The following is a 16,872-nucleotide window of genomic DNA, read 5'->3' on the forward strand; positions in this document are numbered from 1 at the left end:
TCATAGAAAGTATTTTGTTTCTTCCATCACTCAGCTTAGGGGTTATTTCCTCCAAAAGGAAAAAAAAAAAAAAAAAAAAAAAAAAAAAAGCTTTTCTTGTGGCCCTTGAAGGCTCACAGCATCCTGGGCTTGCTTCCATCAATCCTTTATATCATATTGATATGATGTTTTGGGGTCTTGAGAGCAGGGAGTGGCTTCTTCTTTGAATCCTAGCGTCCAGCTGAGCACCTGGCACATTGCAGGGCTCACATATGTGTCCCCTGGACTTCTCTAAATCTGTTTCCTCCACTGAAAAACAAAGTCAGGCTGCCTGCTCTGCAAGGGCCCTTGCAGTGCTAATGGTCTGTGACTTCGACAGATCTGAAGCAGCCCAGGGCACTCTGCTTCATAACAAAACCCCACAGTTTCGCTGTGGCTGGCTCAAGATTATGAGTTAAGACAAGAATGGCCTGTGCCTGCTTTATGCCTGCCCCTGCCCTGGCAGAATAAGCCACCCGTGCGCTGGCCGATAAGAACACTTGAGAGCCTGATGCAGCAGCGCCCGCAGCAGAGCAGAGATTCCAGCCTCCACCTCCCACACGACTGCTGCTGCTCTCCAGCCCGCAGCTTCCTCTGCGGCTCTGGATTGGCCCACAGAGCGACCGAGGGCTGGGAGGGAGCCTCTATATAATCCTCGGAGAAAAAGGCAGTCCCAGACAGTTTTGAAGTTTTCAGAGACTTTGCTCTGCTGATAAGAATTTGTGCTCAAAGCTGAGGAGCTAAGCCACCTGCCAAAATGTGCAAAGGACTTGCAGCCTTGCCCCACTCGTGCCTGGAAAGGTGAGAAAAAGTTATTTTGGCTTACCAGATGGAGGAATGGAGGATCTTCATTTAGGAGAGGATACCCAGAGGCAACAGAAGGTCACTGGAGTTTGTGGTGAAACGGGTGAACAGGTGCTCAGTGGTAGACTGGAGATTGTCTCCTTTGCTAACAACAAAGAGGTTTTGAAAGATCTGAGCTAGGAGACGAATACAATGTGAGATATACCATACATCATTTAATGCATCATTTCCTCTGAAGAGATGCCATTTTATAGGTGCTTGTTCCGAGTCAGAACTGTATGGTTAAGAACACCACCAAATTGCTGGGTTTTGAATTCTGGCTCCATTATTACTCTTTGTGTGGTATGGGGCAATTTATTCTGTATCTCAGTTTCCTTATCTGTAGAACGGGTCTACTAAGAGTATCTACCTCACTAGCTGGTTATGAGGATTGAATGAATTACTGTACATGAAAAGCCCAGAACACTGTCTGGCACATATTAGAACTATATAAATGTTAACCTTTATTAATGTCCATGGAGCAGAAGAGGACAGCCCAGGTTTGCAATGAGGCAGAGAGGATTTCTCATTGTTCTTTGCATCTTAATCCCATCAGACAGAAGTAGCTGGATTGTTGGAGAGAAGATAGCCCTTGAGACATAGAGGTTATTTATTAGCTAACATTATTTCTCAGACACGGGGGAACACCTTTGAGGCTCTGTGACTGTCCTTGGACTAGACAATATTCTGGAGGGAATCCTAAGTATCTAGACCAAGTAAACAGAACAAGAACAAATATCTGACTTGTTAGAAAATGTAACCCAACAACCCTACCTGATGCAGAGAGGTAGGGGTATTTATCATCTTCCTATTTCTTAAGAATGACTCTGATAAATTTTGTTTGATCCAACATTATTAAAAGGAAATTCAAGTGATCTTTGTACAGTCTAACCTCAGTCCTAAAGCCATGGGGGATGTTTGCCTCAGAAGATTGTTTTGTTCAGTAGATCTGTCCTCCTGTCTCTTACAATCTCAGGTTTTCGTTTTGATGACTTTGACCCTAGAAATAATCTGAAAAAGATTTTTAAAGAGATATCATAGCAAAGGAATTTGTCTCTGACAATACTGGAAATAAAGCCTGCTCTCACTTCCTGCTGTCAAAAGCACAGATTATTTTTACAAGATGCATGCAAAATAAAGTAGCAGGACTTAAGTAACAGAAGTGAGATTGTAACCAGGCAGATGATACTAGCCACTGGACTAACCTTGGGGAGGAAGACAGGTTTCTTTGCTGAATACGATTTATTGCTATCAGCCTGTGCCTCCCTCCAAAGGAAGCCTGAGAAATGAAGTGAACATAGGGAGACGAAAGGAACTTCCTTGCACATGACATAATACATAATTCTTTCTTCTTCCATTTTTGCAACTCTGAGAATTGCAGGATTGATTTTTATAACACTTGTGATGCATGCCTTTAGCCCCCTTATTGTTTGAAATTATGTACTTTCATGTAATGAATAAACCTCACCTCATTAATTGCTGAACGATTGAGTCTAGAATGATTGTAACATCAGTCTATCAGTCATTTTGTGATCCTGTGACCTACTGCTTGGCATTTCGTGGTTAATAAATGTTTGTTGAAAGTTTGGCATTGTTACTAATATTGTCCTGTGTGTTCTTGTAAACACGCATAATGTCTGCTGAGACGCATGGATGGAACATTTCTTTCACTGATTGCTATTACTGTTTTAGATCTGATTCTCTACCAACATTGATATTAAATCACTTTACAAATCTTTCAATGCACAGTAAATTCTTCTGCTCCAGGATGTTCACAAGGAATATTATAGAGTGGCCAAAGAGCAAGCTTATTGCCTTAACCCTTTAATTTACTGACATATGGTAGAATCCTGCAATTACTGTGTTATTCATGATTTTTCACTGTTGCACATAGAGTCCTATTTCCAATTACAATGCTGGCTGAGATGACTGTTTTGGAGAAATGGAATAGTGGAGCTGGGGAGCTGTTAGCACGCACTCATGGAAAGAACCTAATAGTGTCTATTCTAAGGGGAAAATGATACTCGAATGCATCCTTCCAAATCTGCCTTCCTTGGCTCTACTCATAATGGGAAATGAACTAGTTAAGGAGTAAGGGGCAGACTTAGTTTTGTCATTACCTAATCTGTGTTCATGGGCCAGTTATTTCACTTTCCTGAGATTTTATTTTCGTATTTGGGAAGTGGAAGCTGGATTAGTTATTCTTCAACATCCTTTCTAATTATAACATAGTTTAAATCAAGTGAAATACACTTGGTTTCAGTGTCTAGCAAGAGACACCATCTTTCCTAAACTTAAAAATTTTCCTAATTTATTTCTCTCTAAAAGTTTGGGAATTAATTAATGAAAAATCATCAAGGATTCAACCCTGTCTTGAAATCATGGCTGTAGCAGAAGCAACCTACTCTGTAATTCTCATACAGACTTACAAGAAAGCAACACTTACCTTCACACAAAGGGAGCTTTAGAAAATAGTTCTTTCTTAATGTCTAAGGAAACATTATGCCAGAGTCAACTTTGATGTACTTGTAGAAACTCTTTTTCCTTTCTTTATTTGGATTTTAAAGATTATTGCTCATTACAAGTCAAAGTTGACCTCACGTATTTATGTATTTTTAAGGAGACCAATAATCCAAACACTAAACTGGCCACCACCCCACAGTTTTCACCCTCTGGCATGTTGAAACCTATGCTCTGTGGGTGGGAATCTCAGAGAGTCAGTGGAAAGAGAAAGAGTTGAATTAATTGAAAATCTTACTCTTTGCCAGTGATTTTTCAACTTTGAATTTTAGGCTTCTCTTAAAAATGTGTTTTATTTTGAATTTCTTGAATTTCTCTGAGCAGGTTCAATTTTTAAGCTAAATAACATAGCTCTTTGGAAGAAGATGGAAGCATTCTGAAATAAAACATGTTATTATTACGATTCCCTGAAAATTGTCACTGCTATGTAAAGCAACCAGTGTGATGATGATTATCTTTGTCCATCAACTAGTCCTGACACCAAGTTTACAGTCTCTACTAAACTAAAAAGTGGAGTAAAGGAGGAATGAAGGCAATTCCTGACAAAGATTTTTCCCTGAGCTGTTGGTCAAGTGTCACAAACGCTTTACTTCTATAGGTGTCCAACATACATCTGATTTCTGTTTAACATTATGAAGGCTGCCGGGGGTGGAATGTGTTTAATCCATGGTTCACTCAGGGGCTTTGGGCCATCTCAAATGTGTGGCAACACTGGGAGTTTCAGGAGCTACAGAATAAATGGGGAAGGTGGTGTTTTGTTATTTATGATTATTTTGCTAAACATTCAACTTTCCCCCATCTTCTCTAATGTATATGGGTCTAAGTGTGGACAATTTAGGGTAGAAAGGCACCTAATAACCAGGGCCACTAATCAACTCATCCCCCAAGGTTGTTAAACGCTCAGAAGCACCAAACAGAGCCGGTCAAAGCTGCAGGGTCCACAGGATTAAGTAAATACAGCTTTCTCCCAAAGGCATGAGCACATCCTTAGGCCAATTATAGAGAAAAGATAAGCACCTAGTGAACTAAAGACTGAAGCAAAGAACTCAAATGAATGATAAATGAGTCAGGATGGACACAGAATCACTGAAGAGGCCTAAAGAGGCAGTGGCAGAGCCTCCAGGAGGGGAGGGTTTGGGAGTCATGCTTTCTGGAACAAGTGTGAATCTGAAGCTTGCTACTGCTGATAGGAGTCTTGTGACATAACTGCAACTATTTCAGTGAAACTCTGTAATCTTAAGAAAGTGAGTAAACTATGGAACAAAACGAGGAGAGGTGTCACTAAGAAAAACTTTGTTTCAATTCTTGCTGATGAAACAATTTCCATTGTTTCTCTGGATTGCCTTTCAAACCTCCAAACTTGTCTTAGGCATAAGGATGAAAGAACTCTCAGGGAAATTTCAGTTCAGGTAGGGAAATAAATGAGAGGAAAGTGGCCCTCTGTGTTGAGATTTGCTGTGGAAGAATAAATGCACCGCGTATTAAGAAGCACAGAAGTGGGGGCAGCTGGGCTGGAGGCTCACAGAGCTGTTGGTGGTCAGGGAAGACGGTGCAAGAAGTCACAGAGGGTGACGCGTAAGGTTTATGAGCTAAGCCTGAATGGACCAAAGAGTGGGTCGGGTCTAAATAGGAAAAGGGGACAGAAGGCAGGCATACCAGGCCAAGGGGCAAGTCTGCATGTGCAAAGACATGGAGATGAGATGGTGCAGGGAGTCTGGTTGATGTTCTGACATCTTCGTGCAATCCGTATTATCTCTCCCATGCAAGCAGGTGAGGAGGGAACTTAGAATTTCCAATCACAGTTAACCTGTGCAGCATGTCTCGGATATTGTTTCCTTGGAACTTGTCCAGGGCCCCTCTACTCCTGGCTCTAAAAATTGAAAAGATTTGTTCATGAAAAAGATTTTCCCCCTTATGCCTAAATAATTCAATACTATAAAGGCAATCTGTACTTGGCATGTAGTAGGCACTTAATTAGTGTTTTGTCAAAAGAATGCACAAATAAATGTACAGCAAGTGGAGACAGACCTGCTTCCAGGCTGACCTGGTGCTTTCTCTGGTTCCAGAAGGATTGGGAAGGACTATAGCTGAGTTTTTTTATGAGGCTACAAAGGGATAGAGTGTATGTTGCTAAATAAAGAGGGATTCCTTCTGGGGGAGAGTGAGAGTGGGGTTGGGAGAGGAAGAAAGGTGGAGAACCTCCAGCACCTCTATAGGTTCATCAGGAAAACTTTGTTAAAGAGGTGAGTCTCTTTTTGCTTCTAATGATAGCCTTTAGCTATTGGTAAACCTCATGAAATTGTGTGGCTTCAGCTATTTCTCATGCAGTTTACTGCCACAGTTCCTGTAATGAATTACTTTTTGTCTTCTAACTATTGCCTTTCTCTATTCTTTTTTGTTTGTTTGTTTTGTTAATTTAGTTCTCTCTTATCTCAGGGGCATAAGTTCCTTGAGGGCAGGAAGGAAAGGTGATGCGGGAACACAGACACGACTGACCTTGGGGGTGTGGTGACCTAGACCGCCTTCACCACTTTGTCACATGTTTCTCACGGTGGCCCATGCACGCCCTTCTGAATGCTGCCCATCCTTTGACTTAACAATGAAAAGAATTTTCATCCTTGGGGCTGGAATAAGAGTGAATCGAAGTTTCTAGGACTTCACATAATTAACCAGTTTTTATCTGCCAGCTGAGTAGATCCTGGAGTGCTGACCACTCATGAAGTCACATGAAGACTGCCTCTGACTGCATGAATCCGTGTCACACACATATACGCACAGCAATGGCGATTTCCAACTAGGATGAGGATGTAGAACTTGCCTCTAGACCAGGCATTAGAAATTGGGTCTTTCCTGGTAAATCTGTAGGTGTGATCAGCCTAATCATATAATGCATGCATCCCCAACACAGCTAATGCACACTGACTTCAGGCTTACTCACCTGGACCACAGAGGTCCTGGAAAGTCCAGACTGGGGTATTCCTTTGCAAAGCATTCTATTCAGTTACTATGTCAAGACAAAGTAGCTTGGCCTGATATTTTTTCTCCTTCAAAAAGGAAATATTTCAGGGTTGAAAGGATTAGGTTACACAGTCTTTGAATGCTTTTGGACAGTAGGTACCTAAAATTACGTTGGCTTTATGAATAGTAAGGGAGACTGATGCAAGAAAAACAGATGTGGGACTTGAGGATGGCCGTGTCCCAGGCTTTGGTTGAGCCCCTGGGACGTGCCCCGCCAAGTGTGGGTCCTTGGCTTCATGCAGGAAAGAATCCAAGAGCGAGCCACAGCTGAGTAAAGGTAGATTTATTTAGAGAGATACATCAAAAGGCAAGAGAAAGGCCATGAGGTGAGGGGGTTGGGTGCTCAGGTTAGAGTAAAAGTAGGTACACACTCCATAGGCAGCGTGCGGGCCCTCTCCGAAGGGGGAGAGAGAGAGAGAGGCCATGAGGGGCAGTGTTGCCCACCTTCATGGGCTTTGGTAGCTTCATATGCAAATAAATGAAAAGACCAGTCTAAGTAGCCTGGGGAGGGGGCTGGGGTTCCCAGGAAGTTGGCCATTTCCCACTCTTTGACCTTTTGTGGCTAGCCTTGGGACTGCCATGGCGCCTGCGGGTGCGTTATTCACCATGTTAATGTATTACAAAGGGTGTAAAATGAAGCTCAAGGCCTACTAGAAGTTAAATCTCCCATCATCTTGAGCCTCAAGGCCTGCTGGGAGTTGAATCTTCCACCATTTTGATGTTAATTGTGGAGCATTCCTTGAATGGCTGTGCCCTGCCCCCTTCCTGTCTCAAGGCTAAGACCATTATTCTATATTCTACATGTTTTTGTTTCTTTTTTCCCAACTGCTTTCCCAGACACTTCTCAAAACAATATCTAGGCCATCTAGAAAAAAACTATCACTCAGATCCTTAAACTATACATTCTAGAGAGATGTTAGAACTATCATAGTAGAATCAGAGGAAAAGATGAAGCATGAAGTGAAAATACGTGGAAAGTGTGAGGTGCTCTACTGTGTACTGCTCATGACTGGTAGAGAAGTGTGCGGAGCTGTTTTTGTCAAGCTACTACTTTTTGACATTTGTGTATGTGTGTGTGTGTAGACCATCTATTTCTTGATGAAGGACTTGTCTGTGGGGATATAGGAAGTTTAGAAAGAATTGAGATGTTTCATTAAAAAGTTGTTTGTTGTATTTTTTGTTACTTATTTCAAGTAATAGTTTACGAGAGATACCTGGGTCAACAGGACCACGGGACCGAATGACCAGTGCACTTTGGGACAAGGTCAACAGTGCAGGTCACACTGAAGACTTTCCCAGAAGAGCCCGCCCACTCTCTGAGGGTCTGGTGTTTTCTGGATGACAAGCTTCCAGAGTCCTGGATTCTGTTTCTGAATCCCCCAAGTCCAAAACATGTGTGTCACTTGAACACACACATGCATGCACCTGCACATGTGCACACACACGTGCACATGATATTTTTTAATGACTTGGAAAAAAGACGGATTGTTTGTTAAAATCAGAGATCCTTGCTGACAGATTGCAAGTGTCTGAGCCTGCTAGGAGGAAGCAATTTTTCTTTCATAAAGATGAATATAGATCAATGAGGATTTTTTTTTTCTCTCTTCATGGTTTGAATTTTACACTTTCTCCTTTAGCTAGCAACAGTGAAGAAAAAAAAACTTTTTGTCAGTTGAGATTTTTTTCAAAATTCTAATTTGACAGTTCAAAAAGCCTTAATTTTTTTTTTTTTCAAATTGCCTTCTTTTATCTTCCAGATCTTCTAAGAATAGCTTAACCTATTCTTGTCTCGCTTCCTGGCTCAGACAAGGCCCTGATGCTTGCAATTAGGCTGAAATGTGAGTGCAGATGGCTGGACTGCAACCAAGGGAAAGGGATATGTGACTTTCTTTAGTTGCTTATGGAACATATTTTATTAAATGGACATCAGCTTAAGAGCATGAAAAAGACAAGAATCACATACACAATTGACCATTGTGGTGGTGTGGAATTGAGTGCCCAGCTCAATTTTGATCACATACAGATGCACAATGAAAGTCTAGTGACTCAAATTCATAGCTTCTGCCCCTTGAGATGGGATGTCATTTTTTTTCCCTCTTCTCTCATATGGCCAGTTTAAAATCACAGACTGAGAATAGGATCAGAGCCACGGGACAATTTCTTCTCTTGCAGCTGACAAAACAAGTCCAGACTTCCTTGGTGACTTGTCCAAGATCACACAGCTGCTTAGAGCTGAAGCTAATTCAAGGTCTCTCAATTTACATATCACCTTCATTTTATTTTATCTGACGAACTTTAACTTATGAATTTTGTGCATCTTCACTGTTAAAATATTTCTTCTTCCATAGACACCATCTTTCAGAAGGTTTTGATTAGGAAACAAACTGTAGTCTTTAAGAAAACAATGATTTGTTAAGAATTTCTAATTACCAGATGCACACAGCTGCCAATTACATTATCTGAACAGCATGAAATAGGTGATTTTGCATAGTTATTAAAAGCCTAGGAGCTGAAGTGACATTAGGTTTGAAATTGTCATTTACTGGGTAATTTGGGGCAGATTAAATAAATTCTCTGTGACTCAGTTTTCTCATCTGCAAGATGGGGGTAGCATTTATACCTCCCTCAGGATTATTATGAACACTAAATAGGGTTATGCATTATATGTATTGAGTAAAGCATTTAATTAGCTGGGGACTGAGTGCTTTCTCTAAGTGGGTGATTTTTCTTAGTTATCTTCATGTTGGGAGACCTTGCAGCCAAGTCTCAGAATGGAGCCAGAACAAGGAACTGGAAAGCTTCCAAAACTGTCTTCTCCCTGAAAAGCTAAACAGGAGGTATGGGGATAGGATTCAAATGGAACAGCCCACTGCAAAGGAGAATAGAAAGCAAATGAGTCAACTGGATGACAGGAAGCAGGAGAGCAAGGGTATCACAGATAACTCCTCTGAGCCTGGGGGTTGATAGAATAAATGGACTATTGACATAATTTGTTTGCCTGGAGGTGATACTCTTTTTAGGAGTAGGTGATGGATTAATTTTTCTGAGTTAAGACCACCTCCTTTAGGAATTCTTAGACGATGTCAAGTCAAAACCCATTATCTTGACTTTCCCAAAAGTTTTATTGTTGCTAAATTAATTTTATTAAAAAAAAACAAAAACAACTTATCTGCTGCATGCAAGGCTCCAGGGAGTAACTCTAGGTAGCTCTCCCATAGGACACTTGTCTGATTTGAGTTTGGGAGGCTAGAAGAAAAGGAGCAAGATTAGAAAAAAAAAAAATAGCTGGTCCAGGCGGGGAATTCAGAAAACTAAATGTTGAAATACAGACCATTCCGTAAAGGTGAAAAGAATTAAGATTAACTGTTAACTGAAAATAGAAAAGTAGAATGGGGATGAGAAAACAGTCCAACTGCTGTTAAGTTTATTTTCTATAGTGAACCAAGTCTGAAAAACAGAAGCTAAGAGAGGATGTATTTGTTTCTTTTTGCCGCTATAACAACTGCCTGAAGCCTAGTGACTTAAAACAATGCACATTTATTCTCATATAGCTCTGGACAGCAGAAGTCTAAAATGGATCCTCGGATTGCTGGGGTTCCTCCTGCAGGGTCTAGGGAAGAAGCCTAATGTCTGGAAGCCTCCTGAATCCCTTAGCTCATGGCCCCATCCTTGATCTTCAAAGTCAGCAGTGTAGCACCTTCCAGAATTTCCCGCTGTGCTTCCACTGGCACATTGCTTTCAGACTCTGGCCCTTTTGCTTTTTTCTTACAAGGATCCCTGTGATGATATTGGGCCCCCACAGATAATCCAGAATAATCTTTACAGCTAAAGATCCTTAACTTTATCACACCTGCAGAATCCTCTTTGCCACACAGGACAACACAGCCGCCTGTCCCAGGAACTAGGACATGGACATCTTGGACCTACCACCAAGGAAGATGTGGGAATTGTTAACTTCTGCCATGTGACCCAGCCCCCCCTTTCCTTCTGTGCCTGTTTCTATGCCTTGCAGACCATCCTTCTTATCATCGTAAGTGAAAATTTCTCAGGTTGCTGGCTACGTCTCAAGAGTTTAACGAGATACTTTTCCCATAGAAGACATTGTTCTTCCCTTCTTTTTTCTGTGGGATGTCCCTAGCACTCTCTCTGGCCTTGCTTCCCCAAGTTCTCAGGTCTTTTTATCTCTTATTGTGTTTCATAGCTGATGGTCTCCTATCGGCTGTGACTTGCATCCGTAATACATAAAATTACATTTGCATTTGTCTAAGATTGCTGTGCCTTCAGTCTAGAGGAGAGAGCTCAGCTCAAAGACTGCTGCTTTGCATCATTCTTGCAGCAAGCAGCCAGGCGACCATCTGCTTGGTTCTTGGACCCTGTCCCTACCCTGAGCGCAGAATTCTAGCTTTGTAACTCCTATCCCAATAGCCACACAATTCAGTGAATCCCTGTAGACCAAGTCTTGATGTAAGGGCCACAGGTCAGAATTCATTGCTTGTTGGGAGAAAAATGAGGGAATGTTCTAAGAATACTGGCAAGGATTTTCTAGGATTATGACCCTGTGACCTCTGCATGGACCTTGAAAGCCTCTTTGGAATTTTTGAAAACATATTAGGAAGATGGGAACTTCCATATTAAACTTTGGGAAGGATCCCTGGGGCACTGAGAGAAAACAGGAAGACAGCACCTGCTTTGGGATTCAAACCAATACCTTTTGTGCCTCTACCGCACAGGATTTCAGCCAAATTCCAGCCCCAAATATCAACCCTTCTGAAAAGCTTTCTCTTTTCTCCCTCAAGGAGAAGCTAGCGCTTCATCCCTTGAGCTCTCAGAATTTTTTCATCTTCCAATTAAACTATGTACATAGTTGGCCTTCCGTAGCTGGGGGTTATGCATCTTCATAGTCAACCAACCATGGATCTAAAGTATTCCAAAAAAAAAAAAATTCAGAAAGCTCCAAAAAGTAAAACTTGGATTTGCTGCGTGCTAGCAATTATTTCCATACAATATACATTGTATTTACAACTCTTTACATAGCATATACACTATATTAGGTAGTATAAGTAATCTAGAGGTGGTTTAAAGTATACAGGACGATGTGTGTAGGTTATATGCAAATACTTCATCATTTTATATAAAAGACTTGAGCATTCTCAGATTTTCATTTCCATGGGGAGTTGGGGAACCTAGAACCAATCTTCTGCAGATACTGAGGGATGACTATACATGTCTTTATAAAGTGGGACCTACTTGAGGTCTGGAACAATTTCTTATTAATTTTGTAAAGCACCCCTCATACTGTCTAGTACAGTGCCTGACAAGCAGTGGTTGCTCTGTTAGAGTCTGCTAAGTGAATAAATACAAATGTGAGTTATGAATCAATCAATAGATAATTCTGAAAAATAGAAATCTTGCAAAATAAGGTGCTGTTTCCATATATTGGGAGAAGGAGAGAAGAAATGGTTTAAAATAAAATTCTACACTCCAGACAAGTAACAGTCCTCTGATTCCTCATCGTCATGTCATTATTTTGCTCAAAAAGTATTTTTAAAAATTTGGCCGAGATGAATGTCAACAAAATGTCCTGATTATCTGAAGTTATGACTTTATATCTGTTACATAAAGTGATTGCAAGAGGACACTTTAAGTTCTGGGAACAGAGGTTTAGTAAGTGATGTAATATATATATTAATGTCCATTAAGGCTTCAGTGAATTTATGTTACTCCTCTTTCCTTCCCTTCTTTTCCAATATGCTTTATTATTATTTCCAATATGCTTTATTATACCTTTGTAAGGTATAAAACAACTAGGGTCCATGTACAGCTAGAAAATTTCATTCTAGAATGCCCCTCTTTATAATTTAAAGCAGAACGACACTGAGATATTCCACAGCTCTGGGTCACGCCAGTGTTCAGAGAAGCTCTCGTGGGAATGCCTTCTGACCCCTCCACTTTTGGAACTCAAAATAAACCATAAATTTCTGTCTTCCTCTTCTTGAAGACCATTTTCCCACTGTTCATTATCTGGCTTCCAAACTGAATTACAAATAGTCCAGAAATTCTGCCAATGATATTTTGAATAAGATGGAGAATTGAAGGTCAAAGGAAAAAAAACAAAAACAAAAAACTACTCCTGCCCCTGTCTGCTTTGTCCCTGCAGTATGTCTTCCTTTACCCCTAATAACCTACTCTGAATGATGAGCATGTCAGAGACAGGCCATAAAAGCATGGGAAATATTTCAATTTCCACGGGAAACCTTGGGTAGGGAGTAGTCAGTGCTTGGGAAAAACAATACTTTGTTTTTCATTTTTCAATAGCAGCACAAGGCGGGTGATATTACAGTGCAGCTCTGAGCTGCGCAGGGCAGCAGCAGAAGTCTCCATGTTGCCTTCTTTGTCTCTCTGGGGCTGCGTTCTCCAGCAACGGGTATTCGCTACGGTCTCAGAATTGGTTCCCTTATTCCAAGGTGGAGGCCTCTGAAAGGAACTTATCTTGCATGTCAGTCAAACCGATGTTCATTGAGTCCTATTTCACTCTATTCTATTCGTTCAGTAAACATTTATCACCCAACATCCCATGTGCAATATGCACTGTGACAGAGCAGTGGGACAAATATTAGAACAGTAACAATAATAGGTCACATTTATAGAAAATTAACAAGGTCCCAAGTGCTCGTCTAAACACTGTGATGCCTTAACTTCCTTAGCTCCACAACATACATATGAGGCAGGAAAAGTACTATCACTACTTTACATAGAAAAATGGAGGCTTAGAATTTAAGTAGCTTGCCCAAAGTCACTCAGCTGATAAGTAAGAGCTGGAATACAAACCAAAGCAGTACAGGCCTGCACCTTTATCCTCCATGCCATCCTAGGAGTTAAAGCAACTTTATAAAGTACTTAGTTATTTTCAAGATGCTCTGGGAGGCCAAGGAAGTACTCAAAGGACTTGCTGTCTCACGGGAGTACATGCATATGGAACTCTGAGATATACATTCACAAGAAACTAGAGTAATTGGGTGAAAATGTGCTGCCCAGAACTTTAGCTGAAGAACAGCAGCTACCCTATCCCTTGCTCTGTAAATTATTAGAGATCTTAGAATGAGATTTTATGAGATCTTTGAAAATATTTTAATCTATATAAACCTCAGTTTTTCCACATTTAAAATAAGGGAAGGGTGAATTAGAAGCTCTATAAGGTCCCTTAAATATGCTTCTGTGTTTATGATTTTATGTTAGAGAAGACAGAAAGCAGTCTAGGCTGGAGTCGTTACAGAGGCTTCAGGGGGAAAGGCGAGATTGTTCTGGAGCATTAGAAGAGTTTTAATTGTCATATGAGTGGAGGGAGGCAGAGACGATTTGCTTGGGAGATAAGGAGGAGACCAATGGGACTAGGGGAATTGGGGGAAACAAGGTTAGAAGTGGAGGACCTTGGAAGCAAGAAGGGTGTTTGAAATTGACACAGTTCATCAGTGACTCTCACCGTGTGGTCCCGGACTGGAAATATAAATTCTCCAGTCGCACTTCAGACCTCTTGAAGGAGGAACTCTGGGACGGGGCCCAGAAGCCTGTGTTTAAACCAGATCTCCTGGTGTTGGGGGTGCATGTTCAAGTCTGAGAGTCTTCGTGGTAAATGATACAGAGTCATTACAAGCAAGTAGGAGCTTGTTTCTGCTCTGATAGTGAGCGGAGCATGCATGTAGTGAGGGGGGAACGTCCCAGAGATTCAGGCCTGGAGAAAGCTGCTTCATCTAGCTATGGAGAAGAAAAGGCACATCTAAAATAATTTTCTAGGGATAAAGAGCAACATTTGTGACAGATTAGCTATTGGGAATGAAGAAGATGAGCAGTTTAATGTGAATCAGAGGGTTTATAAATTACGAGAAGATGAAGAATATTGTAATTAAAGATAAAAATGGGATGTTGGGAAGAGGATGGAATAGAAGGCATCCATGGTGCGATTCACAAGTCATTTCTCATCTCAGGTCCTCACTTTCTCATTTACATTATAAAGATGTTTAGTGTGGATAATATGGAAATACTAGTTTATAATAGATAGAGAAGATATTAGAGGTTTATCACTAAACAGACTTCCTTCTTTCCTTCTTTCCATCCTTCCTCTCTCTCTTTTCTTACTTTTCACTGAAAGACAACTCACATAACTTCCTCAAGATCACCCAGCAAACTAGTGACCGAGTTGAAAATAGGGTTTAGTCAAGGGCAAATGTTACTCTGTTTACTGTCTCTCCTCTAAGATTCCTTCCTACTGATATAGTCTATGTTGAGTTATCATTTTTTTTTTTTTCTGTAAATAAGCTAGACACTTGCCTTCATTGGCCCAGGATTTTCTGTAAGGAGATCATCACCACCGCCACCACCACCACCCCTGTTATTTGTGGAGTGCATGCTCAGTGTGCTAGGCATTAATATAAGTGCTTCCCATGGAATAGCCCATTTCATCATTCTGAGAACCTTTATTTTACAGACGAGAAAACTGAAGCCAGGTAGGGTTTCAAAACTTGGCAAAAGTCACACGTGTAGTAAGATAAATAATGCTCAGTTTGACTTCAGTATCCATGCCCTTAACCACTGTGCTATACTGTCTATTGCTTTTTAGGAAAAATTGCTTAGTTTGGGCATTAACCAGATTTTCTAGGGGAGAGCTCAGTGTTCCACATCACTTTCTCTCCAGGAACAGTCCTTTTGACCTCTACCCTAGTTGCTTTGCAAACTCTTCCAATTATATAAGCTGAGACAGGGGTTTTGCCACAGTTAGGAGTTGGATATTTTCTCTGCCAAGTGCAGGGGGAGAGACTGAACACAATCCAGCACGTTGCTTGTAACTGTAATAATGGGCTCGAGATCTGGAAAGCATCTTGTGAAATCATCTGGACAAATCTCGGAGTCATATGACTTAGCTGTTATCCAGAACAGCTGGTTTTGTCTTTTCTTGATGAATTTTCTTCAGCCATGGGAAGTTTGCCACATTGAGTTCACTGTTTCCATGGTTTCATCACAATAGGGTTAGTAAGTTCTCCTGAACATTTCCTGAATTTTTTGGGGCGGGGGTCTTTTTCACACTGTTAGGTGGCTGGCTTTTGAAAAAACTTTAAGTGGATACATCATTTCTTTTATCTTTCTCGTCTGAAGCTTCACAGTGCCTTGAAATCATTCCAGGAACCCTTGCTTGGGTCTGGGTATTGGCTTGGGTGAAGCTGGGAGCTCGGGGGCTAAGGGTAAAATCCCATTATGGGCACCATACAACTGTCTCCCTCTGTGGTCCAGCCACCTCCCTGGAGTCCTGCAAAGGTGTGTGTGGCAGGGGAGAGTGGGTGTTGATTAATTAGAGAACCCTAAACCACAGTCCTCTGCTCTTGCCTCGGGGATTCCCTCTTTTCTCTCTCTTTTTTTTCCCCCCGCCTCTTCCTTTACCACTCATCAAAAGCAGTTCTCCTCTCTGGGAACAAGCCAGCATATCTCCCCAGCGAGTTTAGGGTCTTGGAAAACAAAGGTCAGAAATGGGATACTATTTCAATCAATATCTGCTTTTGGTCTTTCCATGCAACCTAACTGCCTCAGAGCCAAGAAAGCACAAATGCCTAGCGACCTTCTTGAAAATTAGAAGAAAAACAATAAGAAGAGGAAAACATGAATTGACATCTCAATAAATTAATATTTTATACATTATTATTGTTATTATTACTGTTATTTTAAAGAGTTGCCTCAGATCACCTGTTTCCTGCTTGTGTGCCATGAGGAGTAACTTTTTGCCCATGGAAGGAGTCCTTGCATCTAGATTCATGGATTGTGTGCTTAAAATGAAACCACTGTGACTTCACATGGTTTCTATACTTGGAAATATCAGGGATGTGGGAAGTGAGAGTGTTTCTTCCCCAGGTAACTGAGGAAGAGGAGGCAGCATCAGGGAGGGCCAGGCTCTATCCACATGCCCACGTCCAGCCTGCATTTCACGGACTGGGAGCAGAGTGCTGCAGAGATAGATGTGCCTCTGTGTGCATCGGGGCCTCTTTTTGCATCACTGCTTTGCAACTCAATACTTTCCTGGCTTTTACCATGGAGCTTTCCTTCTTTCCCAGCATGGAGTCACCAGAAATTGCTTCTGACTTTTCCTAACTCTCTCACTTCAGGATCTTTGTGATTTCCCCAGGAAAGTAGTGTTTAAAGCATAGAATGCATTCATCCAATGAAGAGAAAATGAGCTTAACACATCAGATGTTAATATCCCAGAAGTTAAGGGAAACTGCTGCAAACTGTAACAGTAGGTGGTAGAAGACGGGCAGCGGTGATGATGGTGATGAGGGTGACTGATGATGACAGTTACTGTGCACTGCATGTTATCTATGTGCCAGGCACTAACTTTCACATGCATCATCTCACGCACTCCTCACAGAAATTTTCACAGCAGGCACTAATGTTATCCCCATTTTACAGATGACGGAACTGAGGCCAAGAGGC

General features: G+C 41.3%; 1 protein-coding gene across 1 annotated transcript in view; it reads left to right on the forward strand.

Moving 5' to 3' along the window:
* Positions 1-577: 577 nt before the first annotated feature.
* RGS5 (regulator of G protein signaling 5) overlaps positions 578-16,872 on the forward strand; it is a 43,505-nt gene continuing 27,210 nt past the window's right edge. The window contains exon 1 of the mRNA XM_032463843.1: positions 578-819. Within this exon, the coding sequence (XP_032319734.1) occupies positions 776-819 (44 nt within the window). The 5' untranslated portion in view covers positions 578-775. The remainder of the gene's footprint in view (positions 820-16,872) is intronic.

Source organism: Camelus ferus, chromosome 21 (assembly GCF_009834535.1).
Source record: "Camelus ferus isolate YT-003-E chromosome 21, BCGSAC_Cfer_1.0, whole genome shotgun sequence".
Lineage (NCBI taxonomy): Eukaryota > Metazoa > Chordata > Mammalia > Artiodactyla > Camelidae > Camelus > Camelus ferus.